This window comes from Schistocerca gregaria, chromosome X (assembly GCF_023897955.1).
Source record: "Schistocerca gregaria isolate iqSchGreg1 chromosome X, iqSchGreg1.2, whole genome shotgun sequence".
NCBI lineage: Eukaryota > Metazoa > Arthropoda > Insecta > Orthoptera > Acrididae > Schistocerca > Schistocerca gregaria.
Genome location: NC_064931.1, coordinates 200,566,796 through 200,593,757, shown reverse-complemented (window position 1 = coordinate 200,593,757; position 26,962 = coordinate 200,566,796). Strand labels below are relative to the sequence as shown.

At 38.1% G+C, this 26,962-nt stretch overlaps 1 protein-coding gene across 5 annotated transcripts in view; it reads right to left on the bottom strand.

Annotated features, from left to right (window-relative positions):
• Nucleotides 1-3,527: 3,527 nt before the first annotated feature.
• LOC126298358 (histone-arginine methyltransferase CARMER) overlaps nucleotides 3,528-26,962 on the bottom strand; it is a 93,729-nt gene continuing 70,294 nt past the window's right edge. For 4 of the 5 annotated variants that reach the window (XM_049989652.1, XM_049989654.1, XM_049989653.1 and 1 more), the window contains exons 11-12: nucleotides 10,937-11,070; nucleotides 3,528-6,649 (exon numbers count right to left, since the gene is read on the bottom strand). In XM_049989652.1, the coding sequence (XP_049845609.1) occupies nucleotides 6,533-6,649; nucleotides 10,937-11,070 (251 nt within the window). In that variant the 3' untranslated portion in view covers nucleotides 3,528-6,532. Of the gene's footprint in view, nucleotides 6,650-10,936; nucleotides 11,071-26,962 lie in introns of those variants that run through there. The other variant, XR_007552599.1, reaches the window with a different exon arrangement.

Genomic DNA, 26,962 nt, shown 5'->3' with positions numbered 1-26,962 from the left:
TCAGTAAAAACTGAGTGTTTGTTTCTCCCCTATCAAACAATTTAGCCGACTTGAAAAATCATATCTACACAGTCGTTGCACAAATTATGCCCAAGCTGCTGCAATGAGTGTGGGAAAAAATTGATTACTGATGTGGTGTTTGCTCTATCACAAATGGTAGTCACATCAAATAAAAATGACACTTGGCACTTTTATGTGAAACAAGGTCGTTTGCTACAAAGTGACACATCTATTGATCCTGTAAGTTACCTCAATAAATTTCTATATCACTCCAAAGTCGTAAAATCTTTTCTGACTAACCCTGTATGTCAGAGTCTTCAACTAGTTCATTAAATAATTAAAAATATAGCACCAAAATTCTATAAAGTGAGACATCAGTACATATTTGATTAAGGTTCTATGCCTCCTCCACCTCATAAATAAAAATATCTTCTTCTTTAGTGTTTTGTCTTATGATAGGTTTCAGCTGGAGACCCTCCAACATGTTCTGTTCTGAACATCTTCATCTGTTTGTGCTCTTCTAATGTCAAGTGAGATTTTATTTCTCTTCCTAGCTCTTCGTCTCATTCCTTCTATGTTTCCCTCTACAGTTCTTTGCTGCAAATAATTCCTATGCGTTATACGCCTCAGCGGAGATTTTTTTCCTTTTTCTGATCACTTCCAATAACATGCTTTCTTCGCCTATTTTCTACTTTACTTCTTCATTCTGAAGTCTGTCAATAAACTTAACCTTAAGCGTTCTTCTCCACAGCCATATTTCAAAATTTTCTCAATGTATGTCTTTTTAACTGTCCATGATTGACTGCTAACAGTACACCCCAGATATAACATTTAGAAAATCTTTTCCTCAGCTCTGCTGGAATTATTCTACATGTTAATAACTGTTTAATCTTTTGAAATGCTCTCCTTTCCATAGATATCCTATTCCTTATTTCTTCTGTAAAGCTTCCATTCATTTCATTAAACTTCCCAGGTACTGAAAAGGTTTTTCTTGGTTTATCTTTCTTCTGTCTATTAATAAGTTAACTGGAGCTTCCTTCTTGCTTACTCTATAACTTTTGTCTCTATTTTTCTTCATTTCATTCACCTCAACCCTTCTTGCAGTACTCCTCCACATCATCTGAAATTCCTCATTCTGCCAGCACTGCTTCATGATCCACGTATTTTACGGTCTTTGTTCTCTCCTTCATTTACAATGCTTCTTGCATCCTCTATGGCCTCACCTATTATTTCTTCTCCATATATATATATATATATATATATATATATATATATATATATATATATATATATATATATATATATATATTGAATAACTTCTGTGACCGTGACTATCCTTGCCTTACTCCCCTTCCAGTGCTCATTTCTTTTATTTCCTCACTCCCTATTCTGTCACTTTTTAGTTTATATACATCTCCTTTATTAACCTTCTAACTTCCCAGCCTATAAAACAGCTTTTAAAATTCTCAGCAGTATAATCCAGTTTTCTATCAAAAGCCTTCTCCTAATCAATAAAACAAATACACCTCCCCCCTCCACGTTCATTTCTATTATTCCCCTTCCAATCATTCTCAGACAACCTATTGCATCTTTTGTTCCTTTAACCTTTCTGACCCCAAATTGGTCTTCCCCAGTATTTTCCTCCATTTTCTTCGCAGTTCTCTTTAGCATGACACATTACAGCCTTTGTAATGGGACTGATGAAACTTAATGTTCTATAGTCTTTGCATTATTTTACACTGCACTTTCTAAGTAAACATACTACATTGGTGTTAAGTAAATCTTCACGCCAAATTTCTGTCAGTCATTCTTTTTATCTCCATCAATCTGGCTATTGAATTTGGACCTAAGACATTCAGGGCCTCAGATGGTACTCTATCAATGCCCAATGTTTTCTTCTCCTGGAGTTCCTAAATATCTTTCTCCAATTCGCATTCCAAGACCTTTTGACCTGTTATCATCATTCTGTTCCCCTTTATCTCCCAAGATTACTCTGGTGTTATCTGCCAGTGCACAATATAACTCTTCCATATAATTTATCCGAACATTCTTCTCATTTTCCATACATATGGTCTTTTCCCCACGTTTACTTAACATTCCTTGTTTGTTCACTTTCTTGGCATATATTGTTGTTGAAGATGTCACTATTCTGTACATTTCGTCAAATTTTTCTTTCTTTTCCAGTTCTTCTATTTCCTCAAATTGTTTTCTTATCCAATCCTCTCTAGCATGCTAAGTAAACTTTCTTAGTTCACTATACAGTTTTCTGTATTCTTCTGAACAGTCATTTTCCCATTTTCAACCTAGTGACTGTACTCTTTCCTATAGTCCCACATTCTTCAATTTCTCATATCTCATTTCTTTATCTGTTGTCTTTTCTTAATGTGCTTCAATCTTGTCCTAATATCTCATACACGTAAATTTTATCTGTATCAGCATATCCATCTAGAAAGATTTTTGCTGTCTTAATGTTATTTTTATAACAGTCACATCATTCCAGTTCTTGCTTGTCCCTTCCTATTTTCTTCTCATTTCCTCAGTCTGCCTATATATATTGTCCAATCCCTCTTCATTTTCATCCGTGTTAGCACATAAATGTAAAAAAATCAGTGTATCCACAGTTTTGTTTTATGTTTTCACTGCTAACACTCTGGAATAATCCTATGTGTGCGCGCACGCGCCCACACACACACACACACACACACACACACACACACACACACACACACACACACACCCTGCAACTAATACTTAGCTTTCAAGCTGAATTGGACTGGAGAAACAACAAACTCTTCAATGGGAGCTGTGTGAGAGTTGTGCAAACTTGTTTTGAGCAAACAACAGCTGATGAAATAAAATACTGTCCTAAAACACTTGAGGCTTTCCTACTGAAAACAGTCAACTGTGAAAATGCCAATTTGTGTGTCTCAATAGCAAAGCAAATGTAGGAAGCACCATCAGTAGAGCACATACAAGTTAACTTCTATAAGCAGGAAACTAAGCATGCAATGAAGGAACATATGCTCATATCTGATAATCTGAAGTGCCAACAGATGCTTGTCTGACCTATTTCAGTAAACTAAGGAAATCTATAAGTGGCCACCTGAAGCAGTTACAACAGCTTTTCTTATATATTAAGAACTGCAACACATTTATAGTAGCTTACACAATAATTCGGTAAATTTAGAGAGAACAATTTCAGGGGTGTTATTCAAGTGATGGTGATTTTACACTTTGACGTTTGGCAGTAACTATTACAAAGGAGAAAACATTTCTGAACAAATACAGACTTATGCCACCAAACTTAATTTCAATAACACCTCTCTCTCTCTCTCTCTCTCTCTCTCTCTCTCTCTCTCTCTCTCTCTCTCTCTCTCTCTCCCCCCCCCCCCCTCCTCTTCTCTGCAGTTACTTAGTTTCAAAGATTTGATTCCAGAACATTTTGCTTTTAAATGGCAGAAGTAAATGAGACACAGAACAGGAAGTAAACAAGTGTATTTAATGCCTACAAATGAAAGTCTTTTAAATGTAGTGTAATTGGTGTATTTTTTCCTGACAATCACAATTTTATTACCAAATCCATTTTTAAATCACACTCATCTGCAACAGAATGGACTTTTCAAAACAGAAATAAAGAAAAAGGTACAATACTTTCACATAATTGAGAACTTCTGGTCCCATATCACATTATTACAGAGTTGAAAACAACATTGAATTGTAAATTACAATCACTGAAAAACAGTGAAGTCATGATCACTAAAACAAACAAGTCTCCACACAGTTACAGGTATGAAGACAGTAAGTAACTGTAAAATCCTGATCACTAAAAGAGTGAAGTCACAAACAATCAAAAAAATAAAATAAAAAAGAAGTGCCCATATTATCACATCATTTAAATATGTGAAAACAACTTCTTATTGTAAATGTTTAATCACTGACACAGTGAAGTCATGAACACTACAATAATATAGTTTCTCAGAATAAAGCTTAGCAAGGTCTTGTTCCCATGAAGTCACTTATTCTGTTGAATATTTCATGGGTAAGTGCCTATTCACCTGCTGTGCAAAAAACTGACTTTTTCTACATGCCAATAGGCATTTGACTCTCATATACAGATCAGACAACCTATTAACTTCACTGTGTAGTGACAAGCCACTCTCACAGTAATAAAACTGTTTTTGCAACATGTTTCTCTACTTCAACAGAAGGTATGGCAAGCATCCACAAAATTCCCATGCAGAATATGTGTAAATCACAATGACAGCAACATTGCACTAAGTTTTACACATATTTTGTATCTATTAAAGATAGCAAGTGTAGTTACATGTTAATCACCACAACAAAGAAATATTCTGAACACTAAAGAAAGAATACAATGCAAGTTATTTATTAACCCCTCAAGTTGGGTGCCTCGAGTATGTATTCACATACTGTGAGCATCTGGACTGGCAGTATTCTGAGTGTGTACTCGCCATTTGCAGTCTAACTGTTACAACAGTTGATGATTACAATTATACTGACAGTCTGGAAGAAACAATCAAAAACGTGAAGTAGAAACTGAGGATCATGAGGACGTCACACGAGTTGCACCAGTGCAAAATGTCAGTATGAAGAAGACTGGATGTGGGAAGACGTCTACTATTCTTCTGTTGCCTTTAAAAACACTATTTATTGGTAAATGTGAACCTGTGATATAGGTGAATTTTGCAGCAAAAGCATTAAAAAAGACATATTTATGTGAAACAATCACATGTGAAACTAACCATTATGCTGCAGATTTAGTTGCCACAGCAACCCCGAGAGGCATAAGATTACAAAAGCCTCAGTGCATTAAATAACACAATATCTTTATCGGTGGTGTAGATCTGAATGATTGGAAGTACAACCTTCTGTCAAGGAAGGAAGAAGATGTAAAGTAGTACACAAAAATGTTTAGAAGGTTGATCAATACTATAGTGCATGATGCCTTTATTTTTTATAAAGCCGGTGGAAAGACAAAGGAAGAAATACATATATATTTCAGGCTACTACTCACACCAGAACTGCTGGAAATTCACAGGAAGAATGTAGCTTAACCTCTGTGTGATTGTTCTTCAGAAGGTGTTATGCCTGAACCACCCACAACAAGACATTTCACGCCATATAAGATCAAGCTTAAAATGAGATTAACAGTATGCTGCAAGAAACAGCATTCTGCTGCGAAGACTGCAGTGTAGGACTTTGAAACAAAGATATTTTTCAAGCTATTGTATAAAGAAAACCAATTTTAAATAATAATGTATGTTTTAACCATACCAAACATATATTGTTAATTTCTGAAACCTTTATTCCTTTCCTACTAATGATTTCCTAACTACGGCAAGTTCATTAGCAGCCAGACATATGAACTACCACCAGTGCACTAGGCACGCACACAGTCTACCAACTTGAAGGGTTAATATAATTAAATACATCACAATATCGAACAGTAAGTTTCTAGTAATGTCTATCACACACAAAATTTAAGCAACACAAAAAACTAGTGATAAGGAGGGGGGAGGGAAAATAATCAAAATTTTTCTAAACCTGATTTGAAAGTAAAACAGTAAATCTACACTCGCATAATGTTCTAAAACGAACACATTCACATTTGTTCCAAGGTTTTCATTACTTGGCATTGTTACAATATTTAGAATTAAAACCTATAAAATGTATTTAAAAAAACGTACATAGTACAAGTCTTCATATTATCAGCAATAAGGCATTTTTAAACATTAAAAATGTCAATTATAAAAATACAAATAAAATAAATTAAAACCAATTTTAAATTCATTGTCATTTAAAACAATAAGCACTCACATAGGAATACTGGGTTTGGGGAAGGGGGGCAGGGATGGGGAGGGAACTGCAACCAAACTGAGAAGTTCATTTTCCTTCTTCTGGTCACACACATTTAAATTCTACATGTCACTAACACACCACCATTCAACTCAGGAAAACTGACACCACAACACAGAGGCACAGATACTGTAGCTCCTGATCTATGCTTATCAGGCATCAGCTGAATGTATACTTCACAGAAGCTGTAAAAGACTTACTTTTGAATACAAGATGGAACTGTATAATACATGCTCCAGTTCTACAATCCTTCATACTTCTACACTTATGCATGCTAAGTCAGTCTTCTCTTATGTAAATTTGGTAAAATCTTCGTCTGTTATGTAGTGATACCTACATTTCTCAATCCTTTGAGAAATAATCCGTAAGTATGCACAGCACATGTGTGCACATGCACGCATGTGTGCACACACAAAAACACACACACACACACACACACACACACACACACACACACACACACACACACACACACACACACAAAGAGCTCATCTCAGAGGTAGTTGAGGTGACAACACTTTTCTTCAGATTTACAACATGAGAGCAAGCCACTTTACATAAAATATTAGCAGCCCTTGAAAAGTGGTATTTCCACTTAAAGTCTACACACAAGTTGCAAGTAAAAACCTCAGTTTTGTTTGTTATATCCACGGACTCACTGTCTGTAACTCTGTGCTGTCAACACTGTGCTGCCAGGAGTTACATAGTCTCCTATCATTAAACTGTTGTTCACTGGGTAATGAGAAGTATTCTGGAGGACTAGTTGATGAGTCTGAAAATAATAATAATAATAATAATAATAATAATAATAATAATAATAATAATACAAAGAGAAACACAATAATTTAATTTGTTATTGTCATGTAGCAGTACCAAACATTGAAAAAACAGATTCATCCAAGTTTCTTCCATTTCATGTCCCACTTGTACAAAGTTGAAAGGCATATATTCTTAATTTTAATAATGCTACATACTAACACAGTGATGTTTTTATACTACTTGTGAAAAAATTCTACAAGAAGATCTTTGGTACCTGAATGCAGCAGTCCAGTAACTGTGAGGAGAACAGACAGGGATTAACGGTCACCGTATGTTAATTCAGAGTTTCTTAGCGAATGTTGGCAAAATAAACTAGGAGGAAGTATTGGTAGAGCCTACTTTGGACACAAAACTGAATGGAAATTGTAACAAATAATCACAATGAAATAGTCCCTCAAACTGTTTGGCTGACAGAAAATCGGGCAGAGTATGACAATGAAAACCCACTTAGTCACCAATGCTAATCACCCCACTCTGAAACAGACTGGACAGAATGCTTTTGCAGTCCAACAATGTGTGTGGATGCAATCCTCCTCGTAAATTTCAAAAATAACCTGTGTGTCTGCAAGGGTGGAACTACCAACTTTACATGTAGGTATGTCAAGCACTAGTCCTCCTTTGCCATAAGAACTTGCAAATCACAGCAGCCAATTTCATAATTTTTGACCAGCCTTCGATACAAGGACACTATACCACTGGAGATGGCATGAATTATTTTTGTATTAAATTCAGTAAGAGTCATCAGATCCTACACAATCTAGGGTAATTATGTACCAATTTATTATTGTAGTTGCCATGTAGCAACAACAAAAATGTACACTTATATGAAACATAGAAACTGCTCACAATGTTCCTGGAATAAAATCATCTGTTTCCAGTTATGCAAATGGTTTTGATTATAATGAGAGAGAATATTGTGTTCTCAGATAAGCTACACCGATGGACAGATGCAACTGTCTCTCTGTAAAGTCTTCTATCACGAGTCACATCAAGGGATTTCGAACTTTTAGATCAAACAACCTGAAACCCACTTTTCCATGCACTAGTATCATTGATTTTCTTATTGTGTTTTGAGATGAGAACAACAAACTCAATCACAGGAATTTGGACCAATCTGAAATTTATCTGAGATTAGTGAGACACTACCTTATACAAAGTGACTATGCTAAGCTGTTAACCCAACTATTTCTGGAACCATTTAAGGTATATTAATTCTGTTTTCACCCAAAAGAATTTTACGAAGGTCCTCACCGAAATTACACAGTCTCTTTCCATTGCTACATTAAGTACAGAGATAGTGGCATCAACTTTGCTTTTTCAAATAAAATTATAGTAATTTCCCTCACTAGTGTAATAGTTCTAAAACACACCAATTCAATGGCATTTTACACTTCATAATCCAGTTACTAGTTTCAGGGTAATTACAATAGTTAGAAATAATTTACCATTTTTGAACATGAAACCAATGGTTATCTTACAAAGAAGTTCTTAATAGGCACATAGGGAAATATGTCACATTGCACAAGGAGGAAACTATTTTGTACCATTGCAACACTAGTATAAAAGGAGCACCAAAGAATTTTAGCTTTCATTCTGTCTGTGTTATTCGTGTGTGTTGAGTGCTGTTTGGTTTAAAAAAATATGCTTCATTCACAAATCAAGACAAACTGGATATGATACTATCGTGCACAGAATGCAGCAGGAACATGAAGACAACAGTTGAACTGTATGCACAAAGATATCCTGACATAAGGTGTACAACAAGAATGACAGTTTGTATTGAAAGGGCACTGGAATACCTTGCAAAGGGTATGTAACAAACCTGTAATGAGCATATCAAGCAAAATATATGTGTCAGTTTTTGCTCGTAAGAAGCAAGGCGGGGGAAGAAGCAAGGCGGGAGAAGACACATGGAGTTTTGTCACTTGGTTCTGAAGCAAGATCAGGACAACGTGTTTCTGGTTGGAATTATTTGCTACATTTAAAATCGTGCAGAGTTGAATGTAAGAAATATGCATTATTGCATCACCAAGAACCCACACTAGCTGAGGCAGGTTGAAAATTGGAGGCAGTTGAGAGTGAAAGTATGCTGATGGGTTATTGAAGACTACGTGACTGGTCTGTACTTCATTGAAGAAACCTAACAGGTAAAAAATGATACACACCATTTCTTAGCAAAGTGCTACCAGCTCTCCTAGAGGAAGTACAACTCTAAATATGTAGATGTATGTGGTACCAACACAATAGCTGCCCAGCTCGCTACTTGCTTATTTTTCAGAAAGCTCTAGCCCAGCTGTTTCCTGCTCACTGGATAGGATGTAAAGATATTGTCAGTTGGCCTGCTTGTTTGTTTGTTTGATTTGATGCCACAGAACTTTTCTCGCCTGAACTTTTTCTCTGGGCAAAACTGAAAAATAATGTCTATGCAGAAGTCCTGGCAATTCAAGAAGATTTAAAACTTCATACTGTGCAGCACATGCTATGATGTTTATGGAATCTCTCTGGTCCATTCAGACACCCTTGCAATAACAACTGCTAACAAATATTGCAATAGATGGTGGGCATTTCCAACATCTGACATAAATGAAATTTTAAGGAAGTGTTCATGACCACATTCTTTCACGATTTCATTTTTGTTGCTGTTACTGATGTAACTTTGTAATGTGAGTGTTAATCTCAACATTAAACTTATGATGCAATGTTACAGTATGTTTTACGAAGTCATTCAATTTCTGATGTTCACATTTCTTTCAAAGCTCTGCAGAAACAAGAGCAGAACTGTTACTACAGTCAACTGTTGAATCATCCTAAGATGCCATGTGTTTAGCTTCCAATTGGTGTATCAGTCCAACCACATGTATGCATGTCAGATAAGTACCGGTTTTTTTAAGTTAATGAAATTTTACAATTCATCTGGGTGAAAACAGAATTACAATGTCTTAAATAGTTCAGGAAATATCAAAGATGAAAAGCTTGCTTCAATTCCCATGTGCAAGTAAGTAAAATGATAGAAAATGGTCTCCTTTGAAGGCTGCCACTATAGGTAGCTGCTATCATTAAATTCTGATGAGGGAAAAGACGACAAAAGGTGCAAGCAATTTGTTAAAGCTGAGAAAGTCAATGCACAAATTTCATTAAGAAAAGACGATGCTGAGGGGAATGGGATTCAAATACTACCCCAAAAAGGCAAAGAAATAAAGAAAGAGCACACAATAAAATATCCAATGGATAAATGTCTTGTTAGAAAGCAATGCTGTGATATGGTGAACAATACCACAAAACATCAACTATGAGAAAGTTAACAGCTTTTGTCACACAGGCTAGCAAGGAAACTCAAAAAAAGTCCTGCCTATGGGATTTTGTTTTATAAGACATCATGATAAATAAGTCTAAAAACAACACACAGTTTTAGAAAAAGACATACTATTACAGATTTTTATGAAAAATGAATAATCAAAAATAAAGTAGCTGGTAGCCCATTTTGACAAAACTGAATTCATAAATATGGCACTGAATATGTGATACCAAGCTTGCAAGGAACATAGTTGAATGAAAGTGATATTCAGCATTTAATCACTATGTTATACAGGGCATTAGCACACAGATGAGTAGTGTGTGGGAGCACTCCAGTTTTATTAGAAAGTATGCTGTTACTACCTCCTATCCCTGGCCACACCTTCAAATTTCCTGGGCCAGGTAATAACATGTTCCTGTTCCCACTGATAACTGTTAGTTTAGTTTGAACTTTTGTTACAAAACAAAAACAGTAAACTCCTGGAGGATATTGACGAATTCCTTCCCCAATTTTAACAACAATTACATCTTCATTTCATTTGCGAAGTATGCAAATTGTTAAATAGAACCAAACTGTTCCGACAACTTGCAAAAAATCTGTGTTTGGGACTTAAAGTGCAAACTTTAATCACAGTCTCTGCATGAGAAAGAAGTAAGAGCTATGAATATCTGCAATATGAAGTCGCTTAGAGTAATACTGTCCTGTACATTGGGAGAAGGGCAATTAATCCAACTGACAATGCCATACAACATTTAACATTATCTTTGACTCGAGTACAAAGTCAACAACAATCACTAGTTGCCTGTAATACCAGTAGCAGGAACCTAATTTATTGCAGACACATCGTCACTGTCCCTCTGAAACACACACACACACACACACACACACACACACACACACACACACACACACACACACACACATTCTAAATACAGAATTACTAACCGGTGATGTAAATAACGTTGGAGATATTCCACCACCTATCAACTGTGCAGCCTGGGTAGATGTAGCAGTTCCTGCACATACTCGTTGACGTCCAGTACTTGAAATGGATCCTGGGTGAATATTCGGTTGGCCATCTGCATGAATTGAAATGCAATGAAATACTTCGAATTTAATTTGTACTGCACAGCTATCTTTAGCATATTCCATGCAAAATTAAAAGGAAAAACACACTGGTTATATAAAGCTATGTTACAGCACATAAAACAGCAGCTGGTTCCAAATTAAATCACCTGGAAGGAAACACTAGATCATGCATATTAGTTGTATCATTGCTACAATAATGAATGACGGGAAGAATTTTCTGCATTCTGGATAACATAACAGTCAGACTCTACAATACAGGCCAAGTACTGTTTGTCCATGATAATTTGACGATTTTGCTGGTGCTGCCAGAAGCAGAGAAAATCAGCACCAGTTGAAAGATATTCACTTGTTTTAGAGTGCTGCCCACATTGAGATGCCAATAGATGTCAAGCATTATTGTATGCATTGAAAGGCTTGCATCCACTAACTAATGACTATCTTCTGCAAGCAATTTCCAAGGTGAATTTTATCCATAGTGGATACTGTTGAACTCTGACTGTTCCTTTATAAGGTGTAGAAAAATTTCCACTACCAGACACAATAAAAGATTATTTGTCACATGACCGGTTTCGGGCTTGTGCCCATCCTCAGATGTTTATACATTCATGTACATGTTTATATTGCTGGAGATCACTGTATGAATACAAAGAAAATTATTTGCTGGTGACTAAACAGATACAAGTAGAACAATTGTAAGGGGCATTACAGATATGTTTATGACAAATGCTGCCTTGCCACTTACAATTGTTCCACTTGTATCTGTTTAGTCACCAGCAAATAATTTTCTTTGTATTCATACAGTGATCTCATGCAATATAAACATGTACATGAATGTATTAACACCTGAGGATGGGCACTATCCCAAAACCAGGCATGTGATGAATGTTGTTGTTGTTGTTGTTGTTGTTGTGGTCTTCAGTTCTGAGACTGGTTTGATGCAGCTCTGCATGCTACTCTATCCTGTGCAAACTTCTTCATCTCCCAGTACATAATGCAGCCTACATCCTTCTCAATCTGCTTAGTGTATTTATATCTTGGTCTCCCTCTACGATTTTTACCCTCCACGCTGCCCTCCAGTACTAAATTGGTGCCTCAGAACATGTCCTACCAACCGATCCCTTCTTCTAGTCAAGTTGTGGCACAAACTCCTCTTCTCCCCAATTCTATTCAATACCTCCTCATTAGCTACATGATCTACCCATCTAATCTTCAGCATTCTTCTGTAGCACCACATTTCGAAAGCTTCTATTCTCTTCTTGTCCAAACTATTTATCGTCCATGTTTCACTTCCATACATGGCTACACTCCATTCAAGTACTTTCGGAAACGACTTCCTGACACTTCTATACTCGATGTTAACAAATTTCTCTTCCTCAGAAACGCTTTCCTTGCCATTGCCAGTCTCCATTTTATATCCTCTCTACTTCGACCATCATCAGTTATTGTGCTCCCCAAATAGCAAACCTCCTTTACTATTTTAAGTGTCTCATTTCCTAATCTAATTCCCTCAGGATCACCCGACTTAATTCGACTGATGAATAAATAATCTTTTATTGTGACTGGAGTCATTTACATTGACACAAGAACTTATTCAAGTTTGCTTCTTCAAGTCACTGGGAGAAGCTAATTTCAGGAACTTTCAGCTAGTGCTTCTTACAGAAGTGCAGTGGTGCTTAAAAACCAGAGCAGTCGCTACTGTCATTGCATTATTATTCATTAATAACAGTTAAGATGTAACACAAAAATGAAGGGGGGGAAAAAGAGGAAATGTTAGGTTCAAAAATGGATTCAGAGGAGAACACATCAATGTCAACAAGAAATAATATTGAATGAATTAAAATTAGAGGGCTGCACTTAGATTAAAAACTTTGAGGATGTCATATGCAAATTTCAAATGTCTCTCGTCTACTTTACAATCAAGTATTTGATAACTGAATACAAAAAGTCAGGAGCTATCTCACCAAGAAATTGTTTTGAACAACCATTACAAGATTGGTTATTAAACTGACTGTTGGACAAATGACAATGCAGTAACAACCTTTTTATTAACTGTTTATCGAACTGACAAGGAACTTCACTTTTTTACATAGAACAATGTTTACAAAACAACATCCAGGTTTCTTGGTACACTTGCAATCTTATCAAGAACCTCATCATCACTAACTATAATGTCTCTGTGGACAGGAAGTAAAGCAAGATCGTTAAGGCTACTTTCAGATGTACTGCTCCTTAGGTAAGTCTTCAATCTTCTCAGACTGGATAAAGTTCACTCTACAGTTGCGACAGAAATGAGAAGAACTGCTAGTGATTTCAGAAGGATATAAATGTTGGGGAAGACTGTCTTGTCACGTTTTTCAATATAACTCATAGCTGTTTTTCGAAGATTAGAAGGATTTTCCTGACTCTACTATTCTTTCCACAACATGAACTCACTTTGCACAATATCTTTATGTGACAAATCTTCCTTGTAGAAATTAAAAGCAACATCCAATGAACAGAAATCTGTTGTAATACACAACTATGGAAGAATGCTTTGTACGGGTGCAACTCTTTCCTTGTGAAATTCAAAGCATTCTTTATGTGAGTAACAAAAATCGTGCAGGTATGGCACATAAACAACTTGTCGATAGTATTCTTCTTTTGTGGTGTAAGGGACATTGGTATAAGCTGACTGAAGGCAACAAATTCTTGGAATCTCTTCCTTAATGTCAAGTTTGGCCAGTGAATGTCTTCACTCCATTATGCAAGGCTTTAAATGAGTCATCTGCATTTACCCTTTCCTTTGGCAGAAGGTGTAAGATACTCATAACATTAGTCAAGGCCTGGGGAAGATCAATATTTTTGTTTTGAAGCTGCTCAGATAAGTTAGGGGTGATTGACAGCACTCTGATCAAAACAAAAAAATTAACAAGAAATGTAAATTGACTAATAGCTCTACTTAGAGTGAGAGCCTTAGATGCTGTGTCACTTAATTCTATTATTTAGCAAAAGGAGAGAAAGATAGGCTCCAAAACATCTTTAAAGAAAAGTACTGAGCTGTGCCCTTCCTACCCATTGGGATTCGCACAGTAAAATAAGTTTTCTTTTCTTTTGTTCTGGAAAACATTCATAAATCATTGATTTCAATATTTCTGTTCTTTTGGCTGACAAATGAAAGAATACCCACACTTATTTTATGACACCCATACAGTTTCTTAGAGAAGGTATTTTGCTTGCATCCGACACACACATATTTAGAGTGTCTGAAGAACAATGTGTATATATGGCCAACGGTAGCTTTTCTCTGATGGAAGCTTGTACACCTCTGACTTGCCCACTCATTGTGGCAGCAACATCATACCTGACAAGGTATTCAATAATGTGTTAGCCAATCCTGCTCCCCCATAAATGGGGACGAATGCCACGAAATCTACTCAGATTTTGAAAGCTTGCTCCTCTACATAATGTACACAGAGAAAATTGTTCGAATTGAAAGATGTCAGCGGTTTCATCAGCTAAAACAGAATAAAAAACCAGACTTTCTGGCATTTCTACAACTTTTAATTGTATTAAGTGACCAAATGTGTTAATAAGTTCATTTTGAATGAAAGAACTTTTATACATTGTTTTCCCATCACTGGTCATTAAGAATATGATCTCCACTGTTGGCTCTGTATCTTAACAGTGATCACAAATTTACATCATTTTCGTCCAGCTCAAGGTTTCCTCATCCAGGGTCACAATGACCCATTAGAGCTATCTGCTGTTAATTATTAACGGGGAGGGGGAGGGTGGGGGGGGGGGGGGGGGAAGCTCCCAGCCCCTGCCATTTGCCAATGAAAGCTCAGGATGGTGGCTCTGCAAGGAGAAATCAATGAGTCGACCAGTAATAAGTGAACAAACAGTTGACTGTGCGCATGTGTGTTTCATGCGCAGCCAACAGAAGTCGATAAACAGAGCAAGCAGAGAGCAGAACATATGACAAGCAAATGTTTTGAAGATCTTAAGGTAATGCCAAAGTCACAGATTTCAATTTTTGACAGGGTTGCAACAGCTTATGGCAGAGGACAAGTTTTTTGCGAAACTCAACTTCATTGATCAAGTAACATTTTTAATGAATTGCACAGGGAAAAGGCGTGACGTGCAACCCTGGGGACAGTGAACTCCCACACTAACATGCAGCGCAGTCAATATTTAACAAAAGTTAATGTGTTCTGTGGAGTCTCACAGTTTACAGTTTATGGTCCTGTTTTCTTGTGCGAAAAGACTGTTACAAGTATCATGAATCTAGGCATGTCAGAAAACTGACTCGTGCCACAAATGGAAACCGACAGTGCCATCTACCGACAGGATGGTGGTCCACTCCACTTCCATTACAATGTTCATGAATTCTTAAATGGGAATCTGAGAATATGGTGGTGTAAATGATCAGCAATTCATGTCATAGCTTCTGCACCCTCTTAACCTAACTCCATGCATTTTTTTTTCCTTGTGAGTGTGTGGGGTTATGTGAAAGATTCAGTGTTCATACAGTCTCCACCAATAAACCTACCATAATTGTGAACTTGCATCAACAGTGCTTTTGAACAGATTTATAGGGAAATGCTGCATCAAATGTGGGAAGAATCTGATTGAAGACTTGATTTCTACAGAACCAGCAGGGTGGATGCGCATGTAGGCACGCACAGAGCCCTGTTACAATATATCAACTAATATGGCTACAGCAAATCTGTAAAATTGCTTTAGTCATGTATAATAAACGTGTTATTTCTAAACCTATTTCAATTGCATATGTAGGGGATTACTGTAAACACACCATCGTTTTGGCACATGGTGTGGGAGTGAATGTACAGAAATATCTTATTCCACTACTCCCAACATTCCTCACACTAAGTGATTAAGTGCAGTGCACATATAGCTGTGTTAAAGATTTACTTTTGACATCCTTTCATTGTGGTCCAACAATCTGTTAAGTATACCACCTTTTGCTTAGGGTAACATGTAGCGATGTCATGCACGAAACAGGTTATTTCAATAAGCAGGTCATGCAAAACACTCTGGAGAAATTCTATAACATGAAACACATTGTAGTGGGGTAGTACCTCAAAGAAGTTGACTCTTGCTAGTGTGGGATTCAGGAACAGATTTATCACGAAATCACACATTTAGTTGTTGGCAAAGTCAACTGTGGGTGACTACCTAGGACAAACGAATGCCACTACTTTTGAAAAATGGTTTGCAGATATGGTGGCTCCTAATATTCCATCCAATTCTGTAATTGCGATGGATAATGCACCATACCACAGAAGGCAGGTTGAGAGAACATCCAATAAATATGATCTCAGGATTATAATGTTAGGGTGGTTCTGAGACAGAAAAATAAACTGCAATGGCTCAATGAGGAAGGCTCATCTGTTATCTAAAATAAAGAAAAACTAACATTTATGTTGTGAATAAAATCACTGTCCACAGAGGCCACAAAGTAGACTGTTTACCACCCTACAACTGCGATCTAAATCCGACAGACTTGGAATGGGCCAAAACAAAACAATTTCAGGAAGAATGATGTCACTGGTGAAATGCTAAAGGAAAGCTGCAGAATTTTGTTAATGCCGCTTCCCTCTCAGTTACTGCAGGAAAGGGCAGCAGCTGGAGAAAGAGTATTGGACACAATATGGAATAATAGAAATTGTCTCAATGAAGTAGTGATCAATACCATGCCCTCAAACAATGGTGGTGATGATGATGATAATTCAAACACAAAATGAATGTGATATTTAGTGAATATCATTCTGATAATACTTTTATGCATATTAAGCATACTTTATAAACGTTACTGCTGCACTGTGCCGAATAAATGCAATGTGCAAACAGATTCCAAAAATCAGTTTTTGACTTTCAATTGTTAGTGTCGTAAGTTTTACATTAATTTACTTTCATTTTTCATAAATAAATAATATATAAGTTGTAGGTAAAAGTCTCATGCATGAATATGTCAACAAATCAGGTGATTTCCGACCCGACAAGAGTCATTTAATTGGACACTATTTCCGAAAGTGCAACCTCCGATTACACATAAAGCACAAAACATGGGTAATGGCGATAGCACTGCTACAAGCAACCAATTCTGCCTTTCTGTTACCGCTCCTCACCCATCAGTAGCTCTAATGTGGGGCACTGCTACTGCACAATTCGTCAACTTATCATGGACAAATAGTAGGAAGCTGGATAGTGAGGACAACTTTTAGTAACATCATATTTCTACCACAAATAAAAAACAATCATTACAGTAGTCTTATTTCTATTAAGATTTGCAACTGTTTCGCTCCATATCATAACATAAAATCATTGCAATGACACACAGCAGTGAGGAAGATTTTAGTAGCAGCCAGAAAATGGGGGGGGGGGGGGGTAGTGGGTGGAGCGGGTGAGCGGGTGAGGGGGGGTGGGGTGGGACGTGTGAGGGGGGGTGGGGTGGGACGTGTGAGGGGGGGGGGGGGGGTGCGGAGCGGGTGAGGGGGGGGGGGTGCGGAGCGGGTGAGGGGGGGGGGGGTGCGGAGCGGGTGAGGGGGGGGGGTGCGGAGCGGGTGAGGGGGGCGGAGCGGGTGAGGGGGGCGGAGCGGGTGAGGGGGGCGGAGCGGGTGAGGGGGGCGGAGCGGGTGAGGGGGGCGGAGCGGGTGAGGGGGGCGGAGCGGGTGAGGGGGGCGGAGCGGGTGAGGGGGGCGGAGCGGGTGAGGGGGGCGGAGCGGGTGAGGGGGGCGGAGCGGGTGAGGGGGGCGGAGCGGGTGAGGGGGGCGGAGCGGGTGAGGGGGGCGGAGCGGGTGAGGGGGGCGGAGCGGGTGAGGGGGGCGGAGCGGGTGAGGGGGGCGGAGCGGGTGAGGGGGGCGGAGGGGGTGAGGGGGGCGGAGGGGGTGAGGGGGGCGGAGCGGGTGAGGGGGGCGGAGCGGGTGAGGGGGGCGGAGCGGGTGAGGGGGGCGGAGCGGGTGAGGGGGGCGGAGCGGGTGAGGGGGGCGGAGCGGGTGAGGGGGGTGGAGCGGGTGAGGGGGGTGGAGCGGGTGAGGGGGGTGGAGTGGGCGCTTTCCTCTCCCTTCATACAGCTTCTATTCTGTTCCCTGTACACTAGTCTTCAGGTAACTAACACAGGACACGCAATCGAAAGAGTGATTTGCAACTTAGAAGTGGTGTGATTGGATTTTTGTTGTGAAGATATGTAACAAAATTATCTTCCTCAACAATAAATCTCTTCACTTAATACTGCTCATTTTCCACAATCTAAGTCATGACAGTACAACTACATACTCAGATTTTTCTGCAGGACTTATGGAATGCTAGGCAGATATTCCTGTATTTCAAAAAATATTCCAATTAATTAAACATGAAGCACCTTAAAAGTGCACCAGATATGGCAAAAACACCTTAAGTTTAACATAGATCTATAATTAGGCCTTTGATGTCAAGGCTAGGTCATACCTCGCATCATAAATTTAAAAAAAAAGTCTAATATAATGCAGCCTCTCTTCAATTTTCATAATGTGAGTAAACTGTAAAAGAAGGCATTTTTGAAATGAACAATCAAAATTATCAAGCAAGGGGAGACATTGAGCTGTACTTTATCAGAAATGCTTGTACATAGGTTGGACAAAAATATGGTGCAGCTATCCCACTGGCATTCAAAAGAGCTTCTAGTCATCTCCAAAGATATAAATACAGGCCCTCTGTTCTTTTCAATGGAATCTTATACCACTCTTTCCACAAAATATTGGTAAGTTTGGGTAACAATGATGGAGTTGTAGAGTTATCACCTTCCCTCTAAAGTAGACCACAAAGATTCAATAATATTGAGATCTGGTGACTGGTGTCCATGGGAGATACAGCTATTCACCCTCATGCTCACAACACCAGTCCTGGATGATGTGAGCTTTGTGAATAGGGGTCATGTCGTCTTTGAACACAGCACCACTATTAGGGAACAAATATTGTACCATGTGATGAACCTGCTCAGCCAAAATGGTCACACTCTCCTTGGTAGTAATAGCACAATATGGCTCCTCAAATTATCTCTGAATCCCCAAATCTGACCAATTGATTTTCTTTCCTTTGCTACATAGTCCACGTTTTATGGTTTCAACGATATACTTTTCCGCTACAGGCATTTGCATCACTGAGCTGTTTTGCAATTTCAGCTAGCCTTGTGATTCCCAGCTTATGGGACTCCCTTCACATTGTTTCGGTACTGGCATGGTTCGGAAGTGCGGCATTCAGTTCTGCAGTGCCTTTGCAGCAGTTGTCCTCTTATTTTTTGTAAGAATCCTCTTCGATGACCGTCTGTCATGATCACTCATCAACATGCACTACTATCCGCATTGACTTGACAGATAATATATTTCCACTTTCCCTGCACGATACAAATATTTGATACAGTACCTCTTAAAACACCAAATACCGCTGCTACCATAGTTATCAAAGCACCCACTATAAGAGTACCAACAATTTGCAAACACTCAAATTCACTTAGTACGGACATAGAGCACTCAAGACTACATGAAGGCTGTTCTGATGATGACTGACACTTGCAACATATTGAGGACACTGCACAGGTGCTGTTCATGGTCAAATAACTGCAGGCTTGACTGGCACCTGCATGTATCTTCAAAGTGTGCATTTCTGTCCAAACCCTGTACGTAGAAGTACATGTGACTTATGGAAAAACCTTTTACCTCTCTCAGAAAGTTACTAGCTTTTGTGGTGGAACTGCCTGGGAATAAATGATATTAATACTGACAATTCTGCTTTGTTCAGACATATCTTTTTTCAAAATTAGCCCTCACAAATTGGTTATACATCAAATAATAATTTCAGTAGGTAACTAACAACAGCTGAAAGATATTTATAGAACATAATATTTTGCCATCAGCTGTATATATTTAAAGTTACCCCTCATAGGCTTCAGTAATTTCAACCAACACCACTGAAAAACTTAAGCATCTGTTGGATAAAAAATGCATGTTTCTCAAGAAACCCACATGAAAATGTAACAAACTGTGGAATGTAAAATAACCATAATTTGGCCATACCTTAAAAAAACGCAGGCAAGATCCAAACAACTGACAACTCATATTCTTTTCTTTAATGTTACATCATCTAGTGCATTGTCTATCTAAGGAGGATACAAAAATTTTTACTTGTTTCACTTTTTGTGCGTGGGTGGTGGGGGAGTGGGGGCGAAGGGAGGGAGTGTAACACAGTGCCTAGGACGGGAAGGGAAATTACATTGTGTGTGTAGAGCATCAAAACACCTTGCACCAGCTCTGTAGAGAAGTGCAGCAACACCCATGCACACAGTCATACAGCCAAAGTTTAAAAAAAAAACATACAATTTAAAGCAAACATCATTACTGAAAAGATAAAGCTTTACAACAAGGAAACAATTTACATGGTTAACACACAAAAATGCCCTTTCTCATAGTCTCACAAGACAACATCAAAGAAAATTAAGCACTTCAAAACATGGATGCCTTCCTATACTTGTGATATTTATTACTCAAATGAGTAAACCAAATAAGCCGTTCTAATCATGAATCAAATTTCTAAATATTTTCTGCCAGAGCTCAATAGCATGTTGTTGGAGACCTTCCATATTTGCACTACCTTCTGACCTGAACTTACAAAGCTGTAAACAATATGGTACCTGAGGCATTCGACATAAATGATAGGTGTTAACAAGTGTTGTTTGACTCCCACATTTGCTTATCATAGTATTATTAAAACAAATCTGGGTACTTTAACAATGTCCGAGTTCGATTTCACTGTTACAGAAACATTCAACCCTACAAAAGAAATGTATCATATAATTTTAGAAATGCGCAGCATCAGCACAAAGCTCACTTTTAGAATTACAGTAAAGGTTTCAATATGAATAAAAACACTAGAATGAACATAAACAAAGAAATTATAAACAATTATTATTTTAGTATAAACTGCAATCAAACAGTGTTAGCAAACAAATCATGATGCTTGCTACATACAGACCACACCTTTCATCAGATTTAAGATGGCGTTAAAAGTGTGAACAATCTGGAATTTGATACTCTCCAACAGTCTCAGGTGAATGTGTTTTCTTGCAAACTAAAATTTTAAAGTAACACACACAAAAGTCTTTGAAAGTTCTTCAATCATATTTATATTTTATTGTGTTCCTATAAATCCCAGATAGTGTATATCACAGAAGTTTCTGAACACATCGAAAGCAATTATTATTATTTATAGGGACTCTTGTAAGCACTCTATCAGTCCTTTCAGTTTCCAAAAATTGGTAGCTCTGTTACTTTCAATCAACATCTGCAGCATGTCACAAGGCAATCCTTTCATACTTATCACCCACACCAACTCAAAAGAGGATGTCATTTTCTTACTATGCCCACATTCTCACAAAAAATTTACAATGTACTTGGCACCTGCAGTATTATCATGTCGTATCTGTGGTAACAACATATCCAGCTTCCGCCCACATCGCAGATCAACCACCAGAACGACATACTCTATGAGGATATGAGAGAGAATCAGGGGGGTACTCAACACACACAATGGTGCAAGAATAATTGTCACAGGACAAATTCATGGGAGTCTGATGTGCAAATGCACAAGCTTCATAAGAAAATGCCTTCTTTTGGGGAGGCTTTGAAGTTCAACACTCCTTAATGGTCTCTCCCACCTCTCTAAGTTAGTTTGAGGAATGCAGTTGTTTGCTATTCCTTTTCCCAGGGCTTCATACTGTGTTACAGATGTGACCTAACACCAGTACTTGGGGATCTCGGAGCTAATTTAGCCATTGTGGTTGCCTTCATGATTTAGTGTCCGAAGGGAAGTGACAAGAGTTCCAGGTCTGTGTATGTCATACAGATTTTGAATACTGGAGGCCAGCATGTTTCTGCAAGTAATATTTTTCTTTTGCCAGCATTTCATTCAAAGAATCACTGCACACAAAAGTTATGGACTGGAAGAGCTTTGATGTGTCGCAAGATCTCTGGCTACAGTTGTCAGTTGCACAGTGCTTTTGGTAGAATGTTTCTTGTAGCTGCCTATGTACATTTAGGCATAACCAACAAGATTGCTGACCTTTGAGCCATCAGTGTATAAAATTTAAATATGTTGCTAGTCATGAAGGATTGAGTACAATACGTACTCGGTAAGTGGTGGGATCTGATTTCCTGGGAATCATGGAGCGTGTCCGTCCATACTATCAGGTAGGAAATGTATTACATGGGAGATGCAGACGAAATCTGAGTTCACAGCATAGGTCCTCAAATTACACCTCTGCCTGTCTGCCTTTTCTGAGACTATTCAATACAAGTTGGATCCATTGGTTTTAGGACAGTGTGCTAACTATGGTGTTTGGGTCTCTGTTCAGTTGTGACTGCATACTTTACTAGGTGTTGCTGGCATTGAAAACACCAAGGTGTTTAAAAAATAGGATCTAGTTGCTAATCTGACTGCACTATAGGGTAGAGGATGTAACAATTGAAGTTTGGATAGTGCTGCTGAACAATAGACAGTACATCCGTAACATATGGGAGATAAAACTAACATTTTGTAAAACCATCTCATCTGTTCCCCATGAGTTACTTCTGAGAAAATGAAGAGCATGAAGTTATGCCATACAATTTGCCTTTAGTTGGCACATGTATGGTAACAAAATTAGTGTGTTGTTAAATAGAATACCTACAGACTGGCAGCGTTCAACTACCAGTAGAGTTGATCTAAGTAAAACTCAGGCTGAGGTTGTAAAGACTTGAGTCTGTAGAAATGTACGAGACATAATTTCACTGCTGAGAAACAATACTCCCGGTTTTAGACCAACCATGTCCATTATGTATAGCTCTCTGAAGTTGATATTCCACAGTGCGCAGAGATGTAGAGCTGTAATACAAGCGGAAATCAACATCATATATTGTTGGTTATACTGTAGGTCCCACAGCAGTTACATTATTGTTTACTGTTATACAAAGAGGAAAGTATACGTCATAGATACCAGCGAGTCCTGATTTCCTGAATGTGTTTGCTACAAAGAGCTGTGGCCCCTTGGACCCGAAACAATAAAAACAAAAGTTATCCACAAAAATTGACAGGCATCCCCAAAAACACCTTTTATGAAATATAAAGAATAGTTTGCAAAGACATTCTTCAGTAAGTCTTTTGTAGGTCAAACATATGGTAATCACATGTCAATGTGCAAAGGTATTATGGACTGCAGCTTCTAGATACAGGAGATGGTCACTGATGGACTGGAGTTCTTGGAAACTACAGTGGAATTGAGGAAGGAATATCTAGATTACAAGCACCAACAAAGCCACTTTTTAACCTTCTTTCCAGAAATTTACATAAACTGATTATCAGACAAAATGGTCAGAAACTGCTTGCATTTTGTGCACATTTTCCCAATTTCAAGGTAGTAGGCACTAACATTGTGCTTTATGGTATGAAATTGTCTGCATGAAGGATCTCCACTACACAGGGGAATAGTTATTAATGGACACAAGACCAGACATGGCAAAATTAAATATCTTATTTCCCATCCTTCCTGTGGATCCAGACTTCACACCGTCACTAAGTTAGAAAAAGATATTCCTGTCAATCTTGTGTTACAACTCAAATTATTTCATACAACTACATTTCACATGGAATGTAGAATTAATTTTATGTAAGAATGACAAGCATATGTTACTGCATCTCCATTCTGAAAAGGAACATCCAGTTATACTTAATAATACAAAATACTTTACAATATTGTGGCAGAAACAAAAGGAAAACAAGTATTTCCAGAATTGACCATTTCATAAACGCATATATTGTTTCACTCAAAACAAATCATCATAACGTGAGAAAATAAAAGACGGGCGTAATTGAAACTGACTGGATAAGTTACATTTTATAAATATGTTGATACTACTGAATAACTTTTCTTTTTTTTTTTGTTTCTCAGTGAGGACGTGCTTTCATTGGCCAGTCATATGACTAGTCTTGGCACTACAGGGGTAAAAAAAACTCTACGGCACTGCTTTTACTGATACTGCTGAGATGTTTTAACATTGGATTAAGCATCTTGTCAGGCCTAAGGGAAGGGTCCTGACAAAGTCAAGGCACTTGCATTCCCATTCATTAAAAGAAATAATCCAAGTTTCAAGGTTTTGGAAGCTGAAAGTTGAATTTCCGTGTTCTGCAAGGCACTGGTTATTTGCAAAAGCGGAATGGTAACTGTTGGACACACATTTTTGCATAGTGTGCTGTTAAGACGTTCTAAAATAATTTGGACGGAGATGGTGATGTCTACATTAGCGGCAATGTCTGAGATTGATTAAGTAAATGACCAGAATGCAGTTGAATTTGGTCCATACTAGAGAAGATGAGGCTGTGTCATTGTTCACTCCCCTCCCCCTCCATTAAAAATCTTGCTTTCACAGAGTATGATTACAATAAAATTAAGTTGGCTATTGAAAGATGCTGTTAGAATAAGTTTTCCTATTTCTGTCAAGGGAGGCCCAAAGAATAGAGGATTGTAGAATCCATATTGCATATGATAGTAATAGGAGCATCTCATACCACCTCGTTGATTGCTTTCTCCTGTGTCCCTACAATGGCACAGCTGGTCAGTTGGCTCAGCTATGAGACCAAGGTGGCATAAATTCGTTATTTCTATTGTCTGATAAGGCTACAACAACTGAGTAGATGTCACTATCATAGATATCTCCATGAACATTCCATTTTGTTGCAGGAGCCGGAAGAACTGTGTGCATCACTAAAATGCAATGACTCTTCTGCATTAAGCAAGCAGAGTTCAAATATTACATATTGTTATTGTGGCAGACAACTTGGCACAGATTCTGGTGTAGTGTTAAGCAGCACTTGCTCACCAAAAGCATCCCGGTGTAGCTGCATACAGACACCTCCATGCGCCCTTCCAGTGTTTATTCAGTTTTTGCAAAATACAAGATAGTATTAAGCAAGCGATTTCCTAAGAATTTCTGCTCTTGAAGTCAATGCACATAGCAAGTTAAATGGTCATCAGCTGACATACCCTGCTAGGTGGTGCTAACCATCACAGATCCATCGAAGTAATGTCAAAAAATGGGTACTAAAAGCAGTGAAGGTGTTAGTGTGTATGCATTATTTTACTACGTGTTCCTGCACTTCCTGTGATAGTGATGCAATATTCACATAAATGGGCTCATCTGCTTTCAAAGGGTGGTCCAGGTCAGTTACAACTGCCATATTAGATTCAGGTTTAGAATTTTCTCTCTTCTTCTTTCTTTTTATCTCAGGAGTTTTGGTTCTTACAGGAATTTTTCAGTTTAAAATTCGAGAAAAAAATAATGATAGGACTGTCCTGTCACATCCCACCAGTAGCTAGTATCAGGTCATAGATCTGCTTGGTTTTTGGTGGGAATCTTCATTGGCATTCTCTCAGGTTTCTCTGACTTTATGAGCATGGGGGTCTCTGCTGGTGCTATACTTCTGGGAGCTGAGGTAGTTGTTGCTTCTCTATAGAACAGGTAGTCTGACTTACTTCATGGCTAGGGATATTATAATGAAGTAAACAATCTGTGTCACTGCAGATTAGATAGTGTTTGCAGAATTAGTTTCCACATTGACAGGATGGAGCCAGCATACTTCCTTTTGACTTAAGAAAGTAGGATGTCTATCAAATGTTACACATTTGTATTTTTCTTTGAGAATACAGGGCAAATCTGAACATGAACATGAAGAATACACAAAGGTTTTTGCATCGTCTTTCTTCATGCAGTGCTTTTTCATAATTTCCACAAATAGGTTCAGCAGTAAAATGGGAGGACACGTGTCTGAAATTCAAGAACTAGTAGAATCTCGCACGTGGAAGAACATAAGAATTTAATGTTTTCAGGTAGGATGTTTCCTTCCAATGCGAGAACAAAAGAACCCGTCTATCCAGTTGCCCTTAGGATCTCTCTGGATGTGTTGTACAAAATGGTCTCCTTGTCATTCTAGGTTGGTTCGCAATTCATCGTCAGTCTGACAGTTAAGAGCTCTTGCGGAACATCATGCCTTGAATCGAATGGAGGCTATTATGTGGAGGCAGAGTACCTGGTATGTCCCCAGTTCATTACATTTTTGGAGCGTTTCTGACTGTGTAGCACTTGTTTTAATTAGCAGATCCATTTGAAACCTACATTACTAAACTGCTATTCTGGAAGCCAGTACCAGTTGGAGATTGACCATTTAATGGCTTCAGCAAGCAACAAAAATCTAATTTTCAATATTTGGTATAGTCATTGACTGAATTAAAAAAAAAATCAATCTATTCATTAAGAGGTATAATACATTAACTGATGGTAAGCAAATACTTGGACTTGATTGATCCAGTGTTTTAGAATTAGAGTACTTGGTGGCTGCCAACCAACTTTAAGAATAATTTCAAACTTTTCTCACTTACTTGCTGAATTTCAAATATTTAACACATTAACTCATTTGTAATGTAATTAGATGTTTGATGCTGCTTTATACATGAGAACTGAATTCTTTACCAAACTGGGAGTTTACTAGTCTTTTCTGGTGCCGCTACTTCTCCAAACTTTTCCTCCACACATTCCACAAATAATTGAGGTTCAAGTGCTGTAAACAATCTTCCGTCAGTTCTATAGCATACCAGATATTGTGTAAACTGTCTAGTTCTATTCCTTCATACCTGACCCTTATCCCTCAGGATGGCCAGAGGTGGGACTATTAGGGGGTAATAACTGTTTGTAAAACAACTGCTAGTTCTGTCCCCTGAGAAAGCCAAGTTAGTATAGCCATTTACTTGTACAAAGTTGATCGATTATTTTTGAAAGATCTACACTGATGATACTCTTAATCAGAGGTTTGCTCCAAGGG